We start from the raw sequence: 23,646 nt of genomic DNA, 5'->3' as shown, positions 1-23,646 counted from the left end.
AATTTAATCAGATATGAGTAAATTTATATTTAAAATTAAAATTTTAGAATAGAATTAAAATAAAAATATATATAAATATATTTTAGATTAAATTATTTATTATCGAATATAAATTTTTAGATTATGAATAATTTTAAATTTATAACTTTCTTATAAAATAAAATTTCTTTTATTATTAATTTTATAAATAAATATATATTTTTTCTTAAACAATTATATAAATATTGATATATATATATATATATATATATAAAATTAAAATATGAAAATATAAAGATATTTATATAATATATTATAATTATTTTATCTTTCGTATAGTATATTTAGATTTTAAAATATTTTATTTTTGATTTAATTATTTAATTTCTATCTTTAATTTTCTTTTAATTTTAGAAAATATATAAATCAAAATATTTTAATTAAAAATTGGTATAATTTAAATAAAAATGAAACTTTATTATTTTTTTCTTTTTCTAACTTTAAAATTCATATCACATTTGTATAATTTCTTTATATAAAATTATCTCATAATATAGAATTTATCAAAAATCTTCTATTGGGTTAATTAATGATAATTGCTAGTTATTTTAATATCTCATTGAAACTTATTTAAATATTGATCAGATTTTCGTATACAAATTTAAAACGCAAATTTTTAATCTTATTAATAAACTTCTAAGGATTAGTGAAAATATGATTTTTATATAGTTTGATGAAGATATATTTTATTTTATAAATTAGGTTGCTTTTTTTGATTAAATAAGATTAGAATCTCGTATTATAGATACATTAATTATTTTCACTTGAAAATTTTGATGATCATCATTATTCTTTATTTTTATTTGTTTAAAATAATTATTTAAATTATTATCAGAGTTTCCTTTTTTTATTTAATTTTAAAATAAATTTTTATATATTTATTAATTAGAAATTAATATTTTTGGCAAAATACTTTAAAATATTAATCTTTTAAAAAAAAATAAGTTATAATTAAATACATAATATATTAATATTTTTATAAAATATTTTGAAATAATATTTATAAAATATTTCTGTTTTAAAATAGGTTGTTTTAAACTTTTATTTTTTAAGTAAAAAATAAATGAAAAATTATTTTATATAGAAATGTATTTTTTTTTAATTCAATTGTAAAATAAATTTTATAATTTAAAGAAATAAAAAATTTCAAAATTAATAAATGTCTAATAAAATAATATTTAATATCTTTATTATATTGATAAATATTAACATTATATTTTTATAAATATAAGATTTTTAAATTTAGATATAAATAAAAATTTAAAGCATTTAAAATATTTATTTTTAATCATTATAAGTATAATAAGCATTTAATTTTTTTATTTTTTTTTATTAATTCTATCATTTTTATTTTTAATTATCTTTTAAAAATAATTTTTATATTAAAAATAAAATTTTATATTAAAAATTTACTTTTTATTTAATCATTTATTTATCTTTAATTTTGAATTTCTTTTTATAGTTTTAATTTTTTTTCATCGTAATATTATATTTCTTTTTCTATTTAATTTAAGCTATTTTCTTTTTTTTTTCTTTAAACATTCATAAGTTTTATTTTATCATCAATTATATCTTTTTGTTCCCTTCTTAAATGATTGATTTCGAAAATAAGAAAAGTATTATGTTTCATTATAATTTCAGTATCCTATATAAAAATAGAATTATGTTTATAAATTTAAATAAAATTATATATTTACAGATTTATGGACTTATTGATTTTTATCATGTTTTAATTTTAAATTTGTAACAGAAGTTTCTAAATGTGATCTTTCTTTCATTATTTCTCTTTAAAAGTCATTATTTTCAGATTTTTTAAATTTAAAATCATCATTTTATACATATTAATTCAAAAGACTAACAATACTTTATTTTAATTTTTTTTAATCCTAAAATAAAAAAAAATAATTAACAAAAAAATAAATAAATAAATAAAACATTAATATTCGAATAACAACTGGACATATCCTATTCAAAAGCATTTATGTATTATTAATAACTATTAATTTATTAATTTTATTTTTCTAATTCTTTTTTCATTCCTTTTTATCTTAATTTCAAATCACTTACAATTAGTACTATATATATTTTTAAAAAAATATATAAAAATAAAAAAATGTACACAAATTATTATTAGTTCTATTAAAATGTAAAATTTCTGAATTCATATTCGCTATCTATTCTTTCATTTTAGCAATTTCTTCTTCTTTAGGTCCTTTATCTCTTTTTAATTCTTTAATTTTATAATCAAGTACAAACTTAAACTTTTCCAACTCTTAAGTTTTTTTTTTTAATTCATATATTCTTCTTCCTTTATCTTTAATAGCTTTTTCTCTTTCATCAATTTCCTTTGTATGAGTTTCCTTTTCCTTTTAGAGCATTTTATTAGTTTCTTAAATAGATGTGATTTCTTCCATAGTTCCTTTTAGTTTGCTTTTTTGATCTTCCAATTTTTAAGACTCAGTATCATAATCATTTCTTTTTTCCATTTTTTTAATTTCACTTTTTTCTAGTGTATTAAATAATTCTTACATTCTCGTTTCGTTTAATTCTTTGAGTTTATCGATTTAGTTTTCAGCGCTTAACTCTAATTAATTCAAAGTTTTTTCAAATTCGATTTTCAGTTATTCACTTTTGGCGTGTAAATCAGCATATTATTGTTTTTCATCAGCTAATTATTATTCGTACATAGCCGTTTTTTTGGCCATTTCTCTTTTATGATCATTTTCTATGGAATGAATGTCTTGTTTAAAATTTCTTTCTTCTTTTTCTTTTTCCCTTTATAATTCTTCATTTCTTTACATTTCTAAAGCAATTTTTTTTTTACATTCATTTTCAATGGTTTTTTTATTTTATTGATGCAAATTTTTCAACATTTATTTTTATTTTTCATAATTTTCATTCATTTCTTCAATTTCAGATTGCTGCTTTTTTATTTCTTACAGATCCCTTTCTTAGTTTTAATTTTTCACCTATTCCAATTCTAAAATTTTCATATCTAAAATCTTCAAACTTTCTTTAATTTATAAATCCTGTCTTTATTTTTCCTCATTCAATTGTTTCTTCAATCTCTCAATTTCATTTTTTTAATTATTATATTATTCCCTTTATATAAGAAATTCTTCCGTAAACTAAGTCTCAATTATATTATCTTTATCCATTTTTACTTTGAATTCCTTATCTTCGTTCTTATATATAATTAAAGCTCCGTCTTCACTAGCCGTAAACACATAATTATCATCAAAAGAGACTCTTAATCTTGTTATAGAGGATACATGGGACTATAATTCCAATATTTCATTTGTAAAAGGATACTTCATGACCCTTATAGCACCTGGTTTTCCTTTATCCTCTGTGGTAAAGAAAAATAGTTTATTACAATGTGCGAGTGCTACTTAAGAAATATCACTTCCTGTAAATATTTTTTAAGTACCAGCTACTATGAACTTTTTTTTTAAATTTCCATCACTTAGTTCTCTATTTTCTTTTTCTAATTTACTATGTATAGTAATTTTATATACGCATTTTTCACTATTCTAAATTTACTATAATTATTACTAATTTCCATATATATTATCTTCCAAATTATTTTCATCGGAATAAACTCCTGAAACAAAAATAATCCTTTCAACATGCTAAAGGTTGTTTTCAGTACTCTAATGTCCCGTAATACACGTAATATTCATACCTGGAAAAGTCGCAATTTGAGTCTTTTGTGGCCCTGCATCATCTACTCTCCAATAGTATATTATTCCATCTGTATTTCCAGTAAAAAATCCCTAATCGTCTTATTCCCAGAAAATACTTTTAACCTTTCCAGAACCTCTGAAGGCTAAATGGGAAGCCATTTCTCCTGTATAAAAGTCAAATACTTAAACTGTTGTAATATTTGTGATTGCGAATAAATGTCCACCATTTGAAAATTGGATTTCTCGGCAGTTTTTAACAGTAAGCTCTTTAAATGAGATAAGATCGTTTTCAAAAATATTCAAGAATTTTATTCGGTCAGCAAAACCGACTATTATGTGAAAACCGGAAGGATGAATAGCAACTGAATAAGCTTCTTCATCAAAAAGTTTAGAATTTTCTAATGTATTATCTATATAATTCCATATTTTTACATATCTATCAAAACTACATGTAACTACTAATGCTTTTCTAATACAAACATCTAAACCTGTAATCTTTTTTTAATAAAAATATAAAATATCAAAAATATAATATCTTTTTACTTTTTATGAATGATAAGACATATACAAAGGCTCACATTTCGAATTTTCCTCACTTATAGTTTAATTTTCTGGAGAAAAAAGTATTTATAATAATTATCCGCCTTCAATTCCTACAATGAGTTTTTCTTCCCCATTAGTGACTAATAGGGAAGTAATTTTAGTTTTGAATTCTTTAAGTTGGATTTTCTTATCGGCTCTAATATATGGATTTTTTAGATCATTATCACATTTCTCGTACATTAGAATAGTACAATCTGAACCTGCTACTATAAATCCTTTAGAGTAGGTTTATATACATTCGATTGACATTTGTTCGTTTTTTGGAGAAGTTGGAAGTATAGTTTTAAATTCGAATGAAGATTAAAAAAATAGCAACTCACCTTAATCTGTTCCTATGATCATATTTTAGTCTGGGAGAAGGCAATAAGAAGTATAATTAGTCGAATGATGTAGATCTTTACTATCTTTTTTAATAAAAGGGCTATCTTTTTATTTTAATTGGCCATCAGAGCCTAGTTTATACGATTTTATGGCTGCGTGGCCTACTAAGCCTATAAAATCGTCCTCTTTAGGGTGAAAAAAGCAGAAGGAATATCTCATATTCTCCACTATCTTAAGACTTACTGAAGAAATCACTTTTTATTTATCCCATTGGAAATAAATTAATTACCAATCAGGTTAACCACTTAATGCAATTAATAATTTCTCATCAGTTTTGTGAAAATCGAGACATACATAAGCCCTTGCTTTACAATCTTGAGATGTTATGGTTTTCCTTTTTTCCGGTTTGGTCATATCTTAGATTATTATTATCCCACTTTCATATTCTTCCGCCCAGGCAATATATTTTTTGGAAACACTCTAAGCCATACACGTGATTCCGGATGTACCACTATATGTGTGATAAAATTATTGCTTGTTTTCAGAATTATTTACGATAACTGAATTACTTGCAGGATATACTACTCTTTGTTCAGAAAGTTAAAATATGTTGTTTTTAAAATCACTGCGGTATCCGTGTATGTATTTTACACCGAATGGAAGTTGCAGTTTTGTAGGGAGTTGACTTTCTTCTTGTTAGTTTTATAATTATAACATAATGCTAATTATTATTTTTTAAATGGGATTTATATTTAGATTTAGTTTTTTATTTATTTATTTTTTTTTGATAATTTTTTAGTTTTTAAATATTTTTTTAATTAATTTATAATTTTTTTTAAAAAATGTTATATTTTTTTGGATTAAATAATTAAATAGAAACATTTTTTTTTTATTGAAATAATTCTAATATTAATTGAAAAAAAAAAAATTAATTAAGAATATTATAAAAAAAATTACATATTTTTTGTTTTTTTATTATAAAAAAATATTTGAATAGATAAAGATTATTTTGATTTTACATAATTAATATACTAAATTTAATTTTATTATAAATTAAAATCTTTATAAAAGTCTATTTATTTTATATATTTTCCAAAATAATATAAATTAATTTGTGGCTTAAATAAGATAAATACTAATAATTAAATATAAAAATTATATAAATTTAAACAAAATAATAAAATAAAAGTAAAACTAATATAACCCATAAAAATAATATTTTAATAAAACACAATAAACATTTTTTTGAAAAGTAACACCTATAGTTCAAATTAAATATTATAAATAGTAATTTTTATTTTAAAAAAGATAGCATTAATAGAAATATTAAAGAAAATATATTTTGTAGGGGTTGTTTATTATAATAAAATTTTAATAGTATTTATTGAAATTTAGCAAAAAATACATATTTTACTTTCATAAATAATTGGGTTTGAAAAACTTAAAAAAAAGGGATATTGTTTATGTTAAAAAAATAAAAGACTATTATTATTAAATTTTAAGCTGAAAAGTGTCTCTATTGGTGAAAAAGCGTTTTGGATAATCAAAGATGCTATTACAAGATAATAATATTAAAGTAGTGCTATAAAATAAACTTTAAAAGACATCTATTGAAGGAATACATATATAAGTTATGTAAACATTAATAGTTCTTTTAATCAGATCAATATAATTAAAATATATCAAAATTTATACAATAAAAAATAAATTTTAAATAATATAGTTAAATAAAAAAAAAAAAAATTAATACAAATTTGAAAAATTTGAAAAATTTAATAGTTAAATAAAATACTAATTTCGTTACAAGAAAAGCGAAAAATATATAAATAATAAAAAATAGATAGAGTAAACTATTATATAAGTAAAATAATTATAAAAAAAAATAAAAATTAACATTCAAATAAAAAATAGAAGAAAAAAATAATTAAAATAAAATAATAATATTAAAAATATTAAATATTATTAATAAAAATATAATAGGTTCTTAAATTAATACTTTTTTTGGAACATAAACTAATCCATAAAATAAAATAAAGTTAAATTATAAAATAATACTAATAAATATTATATATTTATAAAAAATTTAATAATAATTATTAATTTAAGGATAAAAGAATTGATATAATTAATATAATATATTAAAAATAATAATAATAAAAATAATAATAATAATAATAATAATAATAATAATAATAATAATAATAATAATAATCATATTAATAATAAGTTATTTCTAAAAAAATTTAGAAAAAGATTAAATATATTATCAATATTTTTTTAAATTAATTATATATAACATTTTTAAAATTTTAAAGATATTTTAATTATTCTAAATAATTTATTTAAAATTTAAAAATAAAATTTCTTTAAAACATTTTTTTATAATTAAATTTTTTAAATAATAATTTATTATTTTTTCTTTATACTATAAGAATTTAATTTTCTATAAATATTTAATAATTATAATTATTTTTATATAATGGTAATATGAGAATTTAAATAAATTTACAAATATAACCAATATATTTTTTTATATTAATATTTTATATATTTAATTTTAATTTATATATTTTTTTTTCTTTTTTTTAAAACGTGCTAAAAATTAAAAAAAAAGATATAAAATATATATTTTTAAAAAAATTATGTATAAGTACTTATACAAAAATAAAAAATAATCTTAATTAAAAAAAAAAAAATTTAAAAAAATTAAAATTAATTAAATGAACATAAAATTATTAACTATTCTCTTTTCAATAATATCTTTATGCATTTGTTAATCAACAATTGTTGAAAAAAACAAAGCTCATGAACGTATAAAGCATTAATTTAATGAAATCTAAAGTTCCGTTTAAGAAATTTTATGGTGTGGTGCCGCATCTGCCATTTCTGAAGATGGTGACGTAATGACATACAATCAAATTGTTAGAAATCGCAAAATGTACATCCTAACTGATAATGGTAATCTATATTTTTCAAAAGATTATGGTCAAACTTTAAAATCTATAAACGAAATTTTACTCAAATAAACAAGCACGTAAGGCAATCTTATAATAAAAGATATTTTAATAAGCCCTATCTTAAATACTAAGGTCTATATTATAGGATAGTCCGGAATTAGTTTTTATACCGAAGATTGTGGCAAAACATACACTAAGATAACACATGAGCCTTTGTTGTAAAATTTCTAGCCTCATATGTAAAACTAAGATTATTTAATAGCTTTGTTGCCTACTAATTGTAGCGAAAATGATCCTTTATGTTTATCGTTTACCTATTAGTTATATTTATCACAAAACAGCGGTGCTGAATGGAGAAAAATACTTGATAATGTTACGCAAGCTTAATGGGATAAAATAAAAGCGACTATTTTTAATAATGAGTATAGAATTATTGTTAGTTAAGCATAATATTAAGGAGAAATAAAAAGTAAAAAATAAAAATAAAAATATTTTTTTATAAAAAAAATATAAATATAGAAAGACAAATCATTTATAGTGATGATTTCTTTAATAGTTCATATATAGTATAAGAAAATGGTACAAGATATTATCAAAGTGAAGATTACATATTTATTTTGACTTAACAGAGCACTAAATTTAAATTAATAATAGGCCCTTCTTTAGTAAATTAAAAGCAAAGCAAATCTGAAATTGATTTGCCCATAAAAAGAGTAAAAGATGAATCTTTTACTATTTTGGATATTGTTAATGGAGAAATAATTATTTCAATTAACCATGAAGGGGATGAAAAAGGATATACAAATATTTATGTATCCAATTCTTAAGGAAAACAATTCACATTATCTTTATAATATGCTGTAGGTGATAATGATTTAAATATTGATTTTGAACCTATTCAGAGTAATGAAGGTACTTATATCGCAAATGGTTATGCATAATAATAAGTAGAAAAATATAAAGCCTATAAATCCAGAAAAGTCACAAGTAGTACTAGTACACCATTTAATTTAGAAAATTATAAAAAAACTAAAATTTCATTCGATAAAGGAGGAAATTGGCATAGTTTGAAAGCTCCTAAAGCTTCTTATAATAATACTAAATATGAATGTAGTGGTGAATGCTCACTATAATTAAAAGGAAGAACTGAATTACATGGAAATCCTTTATATTCTGTCAAATATGCACCTGGTTTGATACTTGCATCTGGTAACGTGGGTATTTATCTTACTTAAAATCCTTCAGAAGTTAATGTTTATTTATCTAGAGATGGAGGACATAATTGGGATGAAGTATTTTTTTTCAATTTTTTTTTAATCTTTTTTAGATTTAATAAGGATCTTGGGCCTATGAAATTGCAGACTAAGGAGGAATTATAGTGTTAATTTAAGGTTTATTTTTTATATATATAAAATTTATGTTTTTTTTATTTATTTTAGATGATCAACCAACCAATTTTATTATTTATTCTGCAGACGAAGGAAAAACATGGGAAAAATTATTAATTAGTTAAAATATTAAATTTAATGTTGATGAAATAGTCACTGAGCATAATAATACAGGTAGTGTTTTTATTATTTATGGAAGTTATGAAAATTCAAACAATTAAAGACCAGGAATTATAGTTTCTATTGATTTTAATTAATATTTTAATAGAAAATGCTAAGGTATAAAATAATAAAAGAATATAAATAAAATAAAAATATTTTAGGAGAAAATGTAGCTGATAATGAAGATTCAGATTATGAGTCATGGATTCCTATCAACTTTAGTGGAAAAAAATGTGTATTTGGTTAAAGGGTAGAATATACAAGAAAAAAAAGAGATGCGTAATGTTTCAATTCACTAAACTTGATATAATACAAAAAAGTTCTAAACTAATGCGAATGTACAGAGGAAGATTTCTAGTGTGATTATGGGTATGCAAAAGATGATTTCGATCCTAATAAATGTGTAGCTATGAATGAAAATTTCGCTAATAAATAAGATAATACTAAACCTCCTGAAAATTGTGTTGATTATTACTATGTTACTTTAGGATATAGGTATTTATTTTAAAATAATTATTTTATTTAATTTATTTAAAAAATAGAAAAATCTCAAATAGTTAATGTAAAGGAGGAGTAGAAGATTAATATATGCCAAGAAGAGTTGAATGTCCAGATAGATTAAGCGAAGAGTAAAAATAAGAATAAATTTAAAGAGAAAAGCTATAAAAGGAAGGATATGGTAATAGAGGAAAAGATGAAATTAAAAAGGAAATTTAAGCAGAATACTTTAATTAAAAATAAACTTCTGAAAATAATAATGGTAGTAATAAATACAAATTATTACTTGCTTTGATATTATTGATAATTGCTTATTTAAAAAGAGAAGTTTTATATGTTAAATTTAAATAAGCTATATCGATTACTAAAGATAATGAATTAAATGAATTTAGATATTAAAAAAATAATAAAGAATAAAGTAATTCGTTATTTAATGAAGAGGATGAAGAAGGTTTATGATAAAATTTAATGTTATAATTAAAAATATTTTTATGTTATGATAAAAAATTATATATTTATGTTTTTTTTTTTAAAAAGTCTACAAATTATTTTATAAACTTAAATTTAAAATAAAAGTCAGTATTTTTTGTAAAAAAAAAAATTATTTTTAAAAAATAATAATAAAAATATTTAAATTTTACTTTATATTTTTATATTTATAAAATAAAAATAATATTAATTTAATAAATATTTTATAAAAAAAAATAGTATTTATTATCAAATGAAATCTCATTTAATTAGTATTATATTTAAAGATTTTTATTTTATATTAAGTTTTATCATAAAAAAAAGATGAATAAATAAATTAAATTGAAATGAATTAAAGTTTTTCAAAATAATTAGAAGAACAATAATAAAATTATGATTAATTATCTCCTTAATTTGGTGAATACAAAAAATTATAATATGAATAAAATATATACGAATAGGAAGCAGGTTTAGGATTTGATAATTTATAAAAGGAGTTGGATTAAATTGAAAATCAAATAAGTTAATTTATTTGTAAATTTTAATAATCTTCGTAAAATAACTAAAATAAATAAAATAATTCAAATATTAACAATAAATTAAATCTAAGCAAACAAATCGAAAAGTTAAAAGAATATTTAACTTAACAAGATATATAATAAATGTAAAAGATCTTTAATAATTCTATTTAATAAAGTCCTTTTAATTACTATGGCATATATAGGCATTAAAGTGATTAATTTAAAAGTTAAATTGAGAAAATTTAAGTTGACAAAAATTAAAATAAAGTAATATAAAATGAACAATATCATAATAAATAAATTACTGAGATGATTTAAAAAAAGGAAAGCAACGCCTAACTAGCTGTAAGCTAATATTTATTTGAAAACTATTAAAACTAATTAGAAGATGATTATATTTGTTAAAAAAAAGAAATAGAAGTAACTTAAAAACTAGAGGAAGATTTAAAAAATTAAAGCTAAATTAAAAATGAATATAATTAATAAAAACATAATTTATCCCAAAATACATAAATTAAAGATAACATTTATAAAGAAGTTATAATTGATAATAAAATTTAATATAAATAATTATTATAAAGTTTAGATTTTGGGAATCAAATATAAATTTTATATGGTTAAAACATAAAAAAAGGTAATATTTTTTTATTAAACTATTGAATAAATAATTTCTATAGTATATTCAGACGAAGAAATATTTGGTTAAATAAATTCGGATTTTTATAAATAAGGATTTTCTTTAAGTATATTTATATATTAATAATATTTTTTTAATTTAATAAAAATTTATAGATAGAAAAATAAATCGAAATTATTGAAACATTAACTAATTACAAAATTTTTATAACTAGTTTATATTATTGTTAAAATATTTTTATAATTTAAATTATTTTATTTAATTATCTATAATAAATTTGAAAATTAAAAAAATATTTATTAATACATATTTTATTTGATATTATTAAAACTAATATTAAATTTATAAACTATTTAATAATCATTTTTAAAATTTAATTTAAATATAAATATCTATTTATTATTTTTTTTTATCTAATTTATTTACATTTATATGTTTAAAATTGTATTTAGTTCAATTTATATTCATAAAAGGAGGTAAAATAGTTATAGATATTTGGTATTCCAAAATCTAATAGCTTTATTATTATTAAATATAATTTTTGCTTTTAAAAGATTTAATAAATAAAAATTTATAGTTATTATTTTAAATTCCGTTTTTCTTAAAGGATCATTGTATTTAGTATCTTAAATAATAATAATTAAAAATAATTTAACTATAATTCAATGTTATTTAAAAAATTGTATCGTTCTTGATATTAAATATACATCTCTAATAAAATTTATTGTGTATATTTATATATACAATTATATTTTGCATTTTTCTTTTTGTTAATATATAAAATACTATGATATAAATAATTAATAGTTTACATATTTAAATTTATATAACTTTATTTTTAACTTTTTGATTGTTAAAAACATATTATTTAATACTATGTATATAATGTAATAATATTAAAATATTAATAAAATTTAAATTTATATCTATTTCTATTTCTATTATTTTAATATCAATTTGATTAAAAGTTTTATAAATTTTAATATGTATAAGGGAGATTAATTTATTTATAATTCAAGTTTTTAATAAAAATAATAATATATAATAAAAATATTTTAATTGACAATAATATTTGATTCATGTACATATATAATTATTTTCTTATTTTATGAATTAACAAAATATTACTTGCTTATTATTTTAAAAAATCAATAAAAAAAAGGACATTCATTATCCATTATTTCTCGTCTTTTAATTTTTGTTGAATGCTTGCTTAAAAAAAGAAATATAAAAAAAAAATTATAGAAAAAATTAAAATTCGACAAGCAAATTATAATGTATATAGATAAAACTTAATAATTTTTTAAATAATCTTTTTAATATAAATTTTAATTTAAATATATAGTATATATTGTTTTCCTTTAGTCTATAAAATTTTAAACTAAATCAAATTTTTATTTCAAATAAGTATTTCATTTTTGCAGACGGGACATTTTTTTTAATCTTTTAGCCAACTTGAAATGCATTCAACATGATAAAAATGCTTACAGTCTAAAATTTTTACTTATTACCCAATATTAAATTCAGTAATACAAATGCTGCATTTATCTTAAAAATGTTTTAATTTTCTATTAAAATTTGCAATTGGAATTTTCTCTATTTGTTCCTAATTTAAACCAACACACACTTTACCATTTTTTTCTTCTAATGCTAATAATTACTTTTTAAAATTTTTTAAAACATAATATATTTTTTTTAAAAAAAAAACCTCATATGTCATTTCATCAGGGTTCATATTTTATCCACCATTTTCTTATTCTAATATAGATTATTGAATTGCGTATTACAGCATTTATTCTTCTTGTTATTATATTTTATAATTATAAATTAATTAAATAAAGTTATGATCGGGATTATTATCTTTTTATTCTTCTTCTTCTTCTTATTCTTCTTCTTGCTTATAATTATCATTTAATTCTAACTATTCAGCTGAATTATTTTCTTTATTTGGTTTAAAATTTATATTAGATATAATTATTTATTTGTTATAATTTTCATTATTTTTTAAATCATTAACAACATTATTTAAGTGTAAATTATTAACCTTTAAAGAATTATTTTCTTGTTTAAACTTTTAATTTTCGATTTGCAAATTTTAAATATAAGAATTCTTTTGTAAAATTTAATTTTATAAAAATATATTTTAAGTTTTAATTGAATTATATTTCTGTAGTAATTAATCATATAAAAAGTGGTAATTTTTTCTTTTGAAACTTCTTTATCATTTTATAGCTAAAATGTTTATTGATTTTATTATAATTTTTAATAGTTCTTCCCATTTTTTTATAAATATTTTATAAAATTCTAATCTAAAATATCATTATTAATATTAATATTATTATTGTCATTTTTTTATTAAAATTCTATTTCATTATTTTATAATATTGTTTATGTTTTTTCTTTTTATTAATATTATTAAAATTAATAATTTTATTATGGTTGTGGTTTTTAGATATAATCATTATTTAAATATTAAAAGGTTTATTATCTATTTGAATATAAAATTTATTAATCTTAATTTTATTATATTTCTTATTAATTTTCTAAAATACCGTGTTTACAAAATTTTTATTAATCATTATTAAAAATAAAATATTTATTACTTCTTCAAATTATATAAATATATTTATTAATAATATGTATTATTATATTTACATATTTTACTTTAAATGTGAATCTTATAAGCTATTTTACTTAATATTATTATCATTCATCTGTTCTTATGCTATATTTTTATTAATATATTTATTATATATATGATTATATATTTATAAATATAATATATTTAAACATTTATATATATATATATATATATATATATATATATATATATATATTAATTATTATAAATTTTACATTAATTTTTATTATTGCAGATATTTATTTGAAAATTGGTTAAATCCTTAATCTAGTTTTTATAACCTATTTAAAATTTTTATTATTGATTTTACATTTTTAAAAATTTATTATTTTATTTAATTTAATTTAAGAATATATAAAATTTTTATATAATTATAAAATTATTTTTTATTAATAACAATAATAGTTTTTTTTTAAAAAAAAAAAACATAACAAAAATTATAATAATATATGTATAATATCAGATAATATTAAATATTTAAAATTATAACTCTATTATATACAAATAATAAATAATTTTTTATATTTTTCATTTATAATATATCTACATTTTTATAAAATAACAATATAAGAAAATAAAAATATTAATAAAATTCTCTAAATTTTTTGCTATATAAATCATTAAACATTTATGTTTAATCATATATAACTATTTATAAATTATTTTTTTATCATTTTCATTCTTTGTGAGATGACTTTTTTGGTGATGATTTTTTAGCTGAAGCAGATGATTTCTTTTCTTAAGTTTAATGTTTTTCAACTGATTTAACAGGAGTTTTAGAAGTAGATTTATGTCCAGCAGTTTCGATCTTTTATACCGAAGCATTCTTTTATGGTGTAACAGATTTTTTTTATTAAACGGGGCTCTTTGAAACTGATCTATTTTTTTATTCTTAGGCTTCTTGTTTTAAGGGGGTTCTGGATCTTGAGCGGGACTATTATCTGGCTTCTTATTATTTTTAAGTAGATTTTTTAGCTGATTTTGTAGCAGATTTATTAGCTGATTTATTTACAGATTTATTTGCAGACTTATTTGCTGATTTTTTTTAGCTATCCATTTTTTTTTTATTATTATTTTTTTAATATGTTTTTTTTATCAGTAAATAGTTTTTAATTATTTATATAATTTGATTATAAAGATATTTGTAAAATTTTATTTTTTATTGGCTAATTTATCCAAAGAATGGATTTTTAATTTTTTTATTATAATTTTTTTAATTAAAGATATGCTTTTACTTATAAAAAATTTATATAAATTTTATATATATATGAAAAGTCATTTTAATATTAATATAAAATTCATTTATATAATATCGTTTTTTTTCAGCTTTAAATACATATTTATAATAAAATGGTAAAGCTATTATTTCCATTTAGCTAAACTAAAAATTTTATTTATGAAAAAAATGTAATAAATATTCAAAAACTTAAAATTAAATATATAAAAGATAATTAAAAATATTTGGGAGGTTTCAAATTTTTATAAAGCCTTAATTTTTTTCCTTGTTTAAGAATATTTGAGGATAATTTTATTGATATTGACTATACCAAATTTAAATAAATTAAATGCAAAAAGTTAATTTAAAAAAAATTAAAAAAATAATAAAAAATAGAATGTTTTTAAAGGAGATTTTATAATAAATTATAATATATAAAATTCAAAAATAATGTAAAATTTTATAAATTAAAAATATCTAAATTATTTTTAATGGGTTTCGCAAAATATTAATTAAACTTTAGAAAAAATAAAAATTATTTTATTTATATAATATAAAGATAATTTATTATATATTCTTAATTATATTATTTTAAAAAATTATTAATTATTTTGTTTATTTTTAAAACAATTAAATATATTTTTCATTATTATGTATAGTATTATTTTATTTATTCAATATATTATTTAGCAAAATCTTCAGTTACTTTATATTTTTCAGGGAATCCTTATTACCATTTCTATTTTGCTTCTTACCAAATTTATTCAAATTCCATATTAGCTTTACTTTTAATAAACCTATGGAAACCTTAAGGAATACTTCCTTACCAACCTCCCATATGCTTTTTAAAATTAACCGAAGTTTTCAAAAAGAAAGGACAATTAATACTCACACAAGCATTTTTGCACATATTAGAATCATTTTCAAACTACAAAGTATCAAAATCTATTCCTTTTTCCTTACAAATATCTGCAATTTATTACTTAGAAAGAATATTAATTATTTTGTGGTTTTACCTGAAATTTTCAATGTATAATTTTTCCATATTCAAAAAAAATTCAGGATATTTTTTTAAATGTCTCAAAGCAAACGGTTATTTACTTATTCTTCCATTAGTTTTACTTTTGATTCTTTTTTATTTTACAGGTCCCCCTTTTTATCTTCCTTTATAATTTCTCTATTTTTTTTAAGCTTATTTATTAGCATCTTTCAAATTTAATTCATTCAAATACTTTTTAAGTTCTGTAAAATCGTTTACTAATTCCATCGTAAAAACCTTTTCTCCTTTATATTTATTACAATGGCAAATAAAAGAAATATATTCATTTTATAAATTCTATATTTCAGTATATTATTCGATATTTTTTAAAGGTACAAATCCTATTTCTTCTGCATAAACAAGTCCTTCATTTAATGTTATTTAAGAGTTTTTACCTGAAAGTACCAATTCGCAAATGTATTTAGGTAATTCTTTTCTCAACTCGCCCAAATAATAAAATGAAAGAGTCTTTTTCTTGAAATCTTCAACTTAATCATCTATAGACCAGTTAAAATCAGTCTAAATTAAACTTATTAATGTATTTTTTTATATTAAAGCTATAAAATAATTCAAAACTAAAATATTTGATAAATCTTTAACTGATTTTTTGGAAAATTTATCGTTATTAAAACTACTGTAATAGGATAAATATAAGTATAATAATCCAGAGTCGTATTAATCTTTTATTTTTCCTTCCTAAAAATTTTATTCGATTTCCAAAAACAGATTAGGTCTTGAATCTATGTAGATTTTCAAGTTTTTAAATACTATTTCTTTCAGATTTTAATTTTTGTTTTTCTCTGCAAAAACAAGGACTCTGCTTAAAAGAACTAAATAAGCGTCTTCAAGGAAGATATCATAGTTAGTAGTCACTATAAAGCTAAAAATAAGCTAAAATAAGCTATGTTTAGCACAATTTTTATAATATTCATCATCCAAGAGAGGTAATATGCAATTAATTTCTCCATCATTAATATTAAATTAGTTTAATGCCAATTCTGATAAATTAATAACTCTATCTACATCAACTTCTTTTACAGTAAAAGCAGAATAACTTTCCAAAAAGCCTTCATTTCTTTTAACTTTTAAGGCAATTCCTTTAAAATGTAAAGTTTCCATTAAATCAAATTAGCTTTTTGTCAAAGTCAATCCTTCAGCGAATTCTTAATTTAAAAATTCATTATTTTAAAGATAATTATTTTTCATTTATTCGAATATATCCAAAGTAATATTTTTCAAGGAAAGAATTTTCTATGAATATTTTCCCGTAATAGTACCTATATTCATTCTTTTTGCAACTTCAAATTCCGATTCTTTTTGACCTGGTTTTCTTTCCAAAAGTTATTAAATTTCATTAAAAAACCACTAAAGTCTTAAACCATTTTTTAAAATATAATTCAACTTAGCTCTTTCAGGAAAGGTTTTACCTTTATTGACTTCTTCTTAATTAATAGTAAGGAGATTTTTAATTCCATAAGTATTATTTAAGTCTTCTAGCAAATCATTCATATACTCTAGAGCCATCTTTGAGTACTTCTAAGCTTATTCAAGTTAACTAATTGACATCATAGTCAAGTTTTGGACCCACCCTTTAATTAAATCTACTGAATCTTCAATTGAAAGTGCTTTTTTTTCCACTTTTACAACAATAGATTCATTAAGAATTAATTAATCACTTTTAGAAATTACCCAAGAACCCTCATATACGCTATCAGTTACGGATTCATTCCAAGGGAAAAGCATTACAGGAGGGTCTATAGAGACTATATTAGCTGCATAAAAGTAATTTCTCATTCCTTCAAATTTATTAAAAAGTGCTTTTTCGGACATATATTCTATTAAAAAAAGAGCTGGAATACTATCATCACCTTTATGGTAAATTTATCTCAAACGAACACTTAAAAAAGTAGGAAAACCACTTTATATACCTAAACAGATAAAGTTCAGTTTATGGGATTAATTTCCATTCAGTTTTTAGAATCTTTTTTCTATAGTATCCATATTATTATCCTCTCCATCACTTATGAAGATAACTGTAATATCCTCGTCTATTGGGATATTTTACACTTTTTATTCTAACATTTTGAAGGCTTCAGGGATGTTGGTACCTCCACCACCGTGTTGGCTTATTTTTTTGCTTAAAATGTTAGATTCTAAGTAATGGGGTTTAGTATCAAATGTTATTGTTCGGAGATTTTCTTTAGGAATTACATCTGAGTTCCAGAAATCGGCGATTGAACCCCACCAACTGCTCATTGAGCCAGAAGCATCAATTATACCGATTGTATGGAGCTTTTTAGGAATGGATTTTACTTAGTTACTTTAGATATTTAATGGGATTTTGTAAAACATATTATTTATTTTCATTTTATTAACTTATTAAAAAAATATTTTATTATATATATTATAAATTTTAATTATTATATTAATTTTTTTTAAAATTAAATTATTATATAAATTTAAATTTAGACATTATAATTTTTATGTAGACAAATTAATAATTAAAGTAAATTCTATTTAATACGTGTTTTATAAAATTAAATTTATTAAAGAATAAATAAAATTTTAATTACATTGCATTCTAATGATCTTTTATGCATATAAAATCCCTTTTTTATAATTATTAAAAAAATATTATTTCTTCTGATTTTTTTGAATAAAATATAAAATTAAAAATTTATATTTATAGTTAAAAAAATGTAAAATATTAAGATATTTTCAAAATTAAAATTGTACTAAAATTAATTTAAATAAAAATAATTATAAAAATTTTTAAAGTAAAACAAAATAAATGATAATTAATATAAATATTTAACTATTTTATAATAATTTATAATATATATTTTCATATGCTTTATTTTTATTATAAACAATTAAGAATTAAAATATTAAAATTTATAAAGAAAAATTATAAACTAATTTTAATATTTAATAAGCTTAAATAAATTTTTATTGTTTTATATTTCCAATTCCTCTAATATATTTTTGCTTCTCTTAAATCTGTATCATACTCCAAGCAATGTTTAAAATATATTGAATTAATTGCTTTTCCAGCAAATAATAAATTATTTTAAACATTTTCTGTCAAATCATTTCATAAAGTAGTAGGAGCTTATTCAGGGGTTGAATAAGTACCTTCAATAAATGGATAATTACTAAATCTAAAATATAGTTGTTTTATTAATAATGATTTACTATTTACTATCTTCTTAAAAAAGACTTTCTAGTTTTTATAACAAATCTTTAATATGGATTTATTATTTTTCTTAATTATCCATTTAATATGAAGTATCTCCCGAAATTAAACGCATTAAAACAAAAATGTTTTGATTTTTTAATTGCAAAAAATCCTAAATAAGTCCTATTTTTGATTTCAAACACAATGCACTTAAATTTTTATACCAAAACCTTTTTTAAAATAAAAATAAAATTTTCCTACTTTTCCTATTTATAACTAATTAATCGCTTCTTTCATTTTAAGAGGTGCTTAAGATCGAAATTAAGTAAAAAATTTCTATAATATAGATAAATTAATAGTTATTATAATTCAATAATTTGAATATTTTGATTTTAATAATTAATTTAAACAACTTAAGTTTAGAATTTAATAAAATTAATTATTTTTGAAACTTAATTTATTCCATCTAAATATGTAGAGTTTAGATCATAAAATCTTCGTCTTTATCCCAGTTTTTATAATATTACAAAAGAGTTTTAAATCGAAATTTTATGTAGATTATCGATGTCTTTATGACCCCAGTATTATTTGTAAAATAGGTTAAATGTTATTTTGATTTACTTGCTCATGATATTTATTATTAAATAGTCGGTATATATTTTTGCTTTTTATTTTTTTAAATACATATTTTCAATTTTGTGTTTTTTATCAAATTTAGTAAAATTAAATAAACTTTCTTAATATTCTATAAAAGTATCCTTATTTTAGTCTGAAGAAAATTAAGCATAATTTTATTTAAGAAAGAAAAATAATTGCTGTTTTTCAGATAAATATACCATCGATTCAGATATTATAATTACAAATACTGTGAGACTCTATTATATAATTTTATTAGATAAAATTAATTATAGTTTTAATTATTTATATTAAAGTTTTCCTATTTTTTCTATTAATTTTAATTTTATGAAAATAAAATAATATTAAAAATTTTATTTAATTTACAATTCTATAAATTCTAAATTGTAAAATTTTCCCCCAATCATGTGATTTCAAAGCATATAAATTCTAATAAATATGAATAAGAAATTTTATAGAAACAAAAACCAACAAATAAGTTAAAATAAAGCCCTTTTATTTTTGTTATTAAATTAATCTCATTTAATTTATATCTTCGATATTATTTATGTATGAGGAATCGGCAAAATCTTATTTTTCTGCTATCTTCAATAAATTGAATTATAGACATTTATATATTTAATTATTTATTACTTTACTTATATTTTTTATTTATTCTAAGGTTTTTTAAAAAAATTCAGCATGTTTTTAAAAAATTATAGAAAAATAAAAAAAAATCTATATATAATTAATATAGTTTTATAAATATAGGTTTCATAATATTTTCTTAATTATTTTGGCTTATTTAATTGTTACATAATCATAAATATTGTTTCATTATGAGATATTTTGATATTCCCATAATTAATCTATTTTTAAAATTATTTTTAGTAAACTATTTATGGGTTATAAGGATTCATTATATCAATATAAATAAAAAAACTTTAATTTAATAAACTGATGAAATAATAGTTCTTTCGTGTTTTAATATAAGTATTTAATTTATAAAAAAATAGGAAACATTGTTTCAAAATTATTTAAGAAATTTCAAATAAAAAAAAAATAGTTAAATAAATTTATAGTTTTATTCTTGATTTAATAATTTTTGGAACTGTCTAAAAAAATGTAAAAAAAACATGAATTAAAAATAAAATCTGTTTTAAACTAAAAAAAAAAATTATGTTTTAATTAAATAATAAGATAAAAATACAGAAATTACTTTTAATTAATTAATATTCTTTAATTTTTATTATAATAAATTATTAAACATATATATTAACTGTTTTTATGCTTTTTATTTTTTCTGTAGTTATTTTTGAAACCTAAATCAAAAAAAAAAAGACTGTATTCCATTTTTTTTACAGACCTATTAAATTTATTTTAAAAAATTGATATCAAACTTTTATTTTAGATTAAATATTAATTTTATCATTTATTAGTTTTTGATGTTTATTAGAAAAAAAATATAATATAAACTTAATTTTTTATTGTTAAAATAGTAAATATAAATTAAAAACTATTATAAAAAATAGAATTTTATTTTATCAAAATATGTATATTATATTTAATATTATTTATTATAATATTTAATTTATAGTTTATTTTATATTAATTTATTAAAAAGCTTTAATTTAAATGAAAAAAAATTATTAGTTAACTTTAATATTCATAATTATATATATTAACTATTAAATCTTATTATTTAATATTTATTCATTATTACTATTATTAACGACTGAGGTCATATCTGCAATTAGGGCAATTAGTCTAGAATTATAGCCATGCATATATACAATTATAATGAAAAATATGTTTATCATTGCATTCTAATATAACTATATCGTCATCTATTGCATAATTAATCATACATATTGGACATTCTGTAATTTCAATTGTGTTGTTTTAATATTTTAACTTTTTTAAATTCATTAGAACATTTTAATTTTTTTGTTTGAAATTTACAAATTTGCATTAGATTAATGAAGTAAATAAATATGCAATAAATTTTATTGTAAACATTATAAGAACTAATTTATTTATAATAAAATAATTATATTTATATATTCAATAATAAAAAAATATTACTTATTAAAATTAATACTGATAAAACTATTACTAAAAGAAACATATATAAATATTATAATGTTGTAATAATAATGCTTAAAATCATCCAAGCTTATAAAACATATTCACAATAACTAATATCGTCATATAATAATTTATTTTAATTTGATATTTTTAAAATAATTAATGAACCATATATATTTAAAGCAATCATAAGAACATTTATTATTGAATTTATTATTTTTAATGATGTGTTTTTTCTTTTATACATATTGTTTATTTGTTACCTAAATAGAGATTTTAATTTTTTTTTTGTGCTTATTACTTAACAAATTATAATTTTAATCCAATTATTAATTTTGAGAAACAGTTCTATATTCTCCTATTGCCTTACATATTTAAAGCCTTTTTTATCTTTAAAATGATTGCATAAAAAATAATAAATTATAGAAAAATCTTGTAAAAAAATAAGAAAGTTGAAAATACATCCATAATTTTATAAAAAAAACCTATTCACAATCTATATAAGTTAAGGCTAAACTAAATATTGCTATGAATAAATTTAATGTTAACATTAATAACTATATAACTTAGTTTCTTATGTATAAAATTATAAATAATTTTGATTCTTATTTAATTTCTATTTATATATTTTAATGCTGCAATTATTATTAAGGCAATAATTGTCTATTTATTTAATTTTAAAATTGTTAGAAATTATATTATTCTTAATCCATATTATATAAATTCAAAAGTATTATTTAATAAAAAAAAATTAAAATAATAAAAGATATTAATATAATTATTAAATAAAGTTATAATTATCTTATCAGATAAATAGTAAATTAAATTATATTAGATAATAATTTATAAATTAAATAAAATAAATAATTAATAAATTTAATAAGATAAATATTAAATTATATTTTTCAATAATAATACAAATTAATTTAAATATTTATTAAAAATAATATATGAATTATAATTATATTTAATATATATAATAAATAAAATATATAATTATATTTTTAAAACAATATATATAGAATAAATAATAATTTATATTAAAAAATAATATAATAAATAAAATATTATTTTAATTTCTAAATATCAATTTATATAAAAATAATGATTTTATAAATAATTTAATTTTAATTTATTTATTAATATATTTAATTAAAGAAATATATATATATATAATAAATATATATTAATAATAAAAAATTTAATAATATAATTAATTAATATATTTTATTGTTATTATTATTACATATAGATTATCAAATATATTATATTTTTATATATTCATTAAATATTTATTAATTATTTATGTTATTTATTTTATATCTTTTATTAATAAATATTTAAAAAATTAATTTTTTATTATTATTATATATTAATAAAAAAATAAGTATAAATGATCATTAAATAGAATAATTAAATTTAGTGTATAATTATATAAAATATTTTGTTAAAATATAGGGTTATTGTTGGATATGGTATTAGGGTTATTGGTTAGGGGTTAGGGGTTAAGGGTTAGGGATTAGGGGTTAGGGATTAGGGGTTGGGGTTGGGGTTGGGGTTGGGGTTGGGGTTGGGGTTGGGGTTGGGGT

General features: G+C 17.9%; 5 protein-coding genes across 5 annotated transcripts, besides 35 other annotated features; 1 reads left to right on the top strand and 4 right to left on the bottom strand. All coding sequences in view use genetic code 6, as the record gives it.

Moving 5' to 3' along the window:
* Positions 1–214: 214 nt before the first annotated feature.
* Positions 215–252: a microsatellite.
* Positions 253–1,327: 1,075 nt separating this feature from the next.
* Positions 1,328–5,372, bottom strand: IMG5_101140 (WD repeat protein; the record flags this gene model as incomplete). Its single annotated transcript, XM_004035249.1, has 4 exons — positions 2,159–5,372; positions 1,975–2,114; positions 1,737–1,925; positions 1,328–1,684 (listed from the first exon to the last, which is right to left on the bottom strand). The coding sequence occupies exons 1-4, from the start codon at positions 5,364–5,366 to the stop codon at positions 1,328–1,330; spliced, it is 3,894 nt and encodes a 1,297-aa protein (XP_004035297.1). The 5' UTR covers positions 5,367–5,372.
* Positions 1,404–1,448: a microsatellite.
* Positions 1,414–1,463: a microsatellite.
* A 34-nt stretch (positions 5,373–5,406) lies between the features above and the next one.
* Positions 5,407–5,484: a microsatellite.
* Positions 5,451–5,506: a microsatellite.
* Positions 5,507–6,581: 1,075 nt separating this feature from the next.
* Positions 6,582–6,624: a microsatellite.
* A 61-nt stretch (positions 6,625–6,685) lies between these two features.
* Positions 6,686–6,753: a microsatellite.
* Positions 6,754–6,770: 17 nt separating this feature from the next.
* Positions 6,771–6,875: a microsatellite.
* A 494-nt stretch (positions 6,876–7,369) lies between these two features.
* Positions 7,370–10,379, top strand: IMG5_101130 (hypothetical protein; the record flags this gene model as incomplete). Its single annotated transcript, XM_004035248.1, has 8 exons — positions 7,370–8,075; positions 8,126–8,898; positions 8,934–8,997; positions 9,046–9,273; positions 9,318–9,651; positions 9,699–9,919; positions 10,192–10,242; positions 10,363–10,379. 8 exons carry the CDS (start codon positions 7,370–7,372, stop codon positions 10,377–10,379), a joined length of 2,394 nt encoding a protein of 797 aa, XP_004035296.1.
* Positions 10,118–10,176: a microsatellite.
* Positions 10,307–10,369: a microsatellite.
* Positions 10,380–12,679: 2,300 nt separating the features above from the next.
* Positions 12,680–13,072, bottom strand: IMG5_101120 (hypothetical protein; the record flags this gene model as incomplete). The annotated part of the gene is made up of 2 exons (XM_004035247.1): positions 12,680–12,940; positions 12,989–13,072. The coding sequence occupies 2 exons, from the start codon at positions 13,070–13,072 to the stop codon at positions 12,680–12,682; spliced, it is 345 nt and encodes a 114-aa protein (XP_004035295.1).
* Positions 13,073–13,139: 67 nt separating this feature from the next.
* Positions 13,140–13,173: a microsatellite.
* Positions 13,174–13,742: 569 nt separating this feature from the next.
* Positions 13,743–13,791: a microsatellite.
* Positions 13,792–14,006: 215 nt separating this feature from the next.
* Positions 14,007–14,052: a microsatellite.
* Positions 14,008–14,125: a microsatellite.
* Positions 14,020–14,117: a microsatellite.
* A 472-nt stretch (positions 14,126–14,597) lies between the features above and the next one.
* On the bottom strand, positions 14,598–14,978 carry IMG5_101110 (hypothetical protein; the record flags this gene model as incomplete). Its single annotated transcript, XM_004035246.1, has 1 exon — positions 14,598–14,978. One exon carries the CDS (start codon positions 14,976–14,978, stop codon positions 14,598–14,600), a length of 381 nt encoding a protein of 126 aa, XP_004035294.1.
* Positions 14,876–14,942: a microsatellite.
* Positions 14,886–14,954: a microsatellite.
* Positions 14,887–14,966: a microsatellite.
* Positions 14,908–14,963: a microsatellite.
* Positions 14,979–15,017: a microsatellite.
* Positions 15,018–15,175: 158 nt separating this feature from the next.
* Positions 15,176–15,234: a microsatellite.
* A 546-nt stretch (positions 15,235–15,780) lies between these two features.
* IMG5_101100 (zinc-binding dehydrogenase family protein, putative) lies at positions 15,781–18,528 on the bottom strand (the record flags this gene model as incomplete). The annotated part of the gene is made up of 2 exons (XM_004035245.1): positions 15,781–16,267; positions 16,370–18,528. 2 exons carry the CDS (start codon positions 18,526–18,528, stop codon positions 15,781–15,783), a joined length of 2,646 nt encoding a protein of 881 aa, XP_004035293.1.
* A 53-nt stretch (positions 18,529–18,581) lies between these two features.
* Positions 18,582–18,642: a microsatellite.
* A 3,345-nt stretch (positions 18,643–21,987) lies between these two features.
* Positions 21,988–22,030: a microsatellite.
* An 834-nt stretch (positions 22,031–22,864) lies between these two features.
* Positions 22,865–22,952: a microsatellite.
* Positions 22,916–22,955: a microsatellite.
* A 21-nt stretch (positions 22,956–22,976) lies between these two features.
* Positions 22,977–23,058: a microsatellite.
* Positions 22,988–23,112: a microsatellite.
* Positions 23,027–23,143: a microsatellite.
* Positions 23,030–23,133: a microsatellite.
* A 55-nt stretch (positions 23,144–23,198) lies between the features above and the next one.
* Positions 23,199–23,270: a microsatellite.
* Positions 23,216–23,280: a microsatellite.
* Positions 23,217–23,250: a microsatellite.
* A 258-nt stretch (positions 23,281–23,538) lies between the features above and the next one.
* Positions 23,539–23,641: a microsatellite.
* Positions 23,547–23,646: a microsatellite.
* Positions 23,549–23,635: a microsatellite.

This window comes from Ichthyophthirius multifiliis (genome assembly GCF_000220395.1).
Source record: "Ichthyophthirius multifiliis unplaced genomic scaffold scaff_1120509250848, whole genome shotgun sequence".
In the NCBI taxonomy this organism is placed as follows: Eukaryota; Ciliophora; class Oligohymenophorea; order Hymenostomatida; genus Ichthyophthirius; species Ichthyophthirius multifiliis.
The sequence above is the reverse complement of the archived record's forward strand: the minus strand, read 5'-3'. Positions and strand labels throughout refer to the sequence as shown.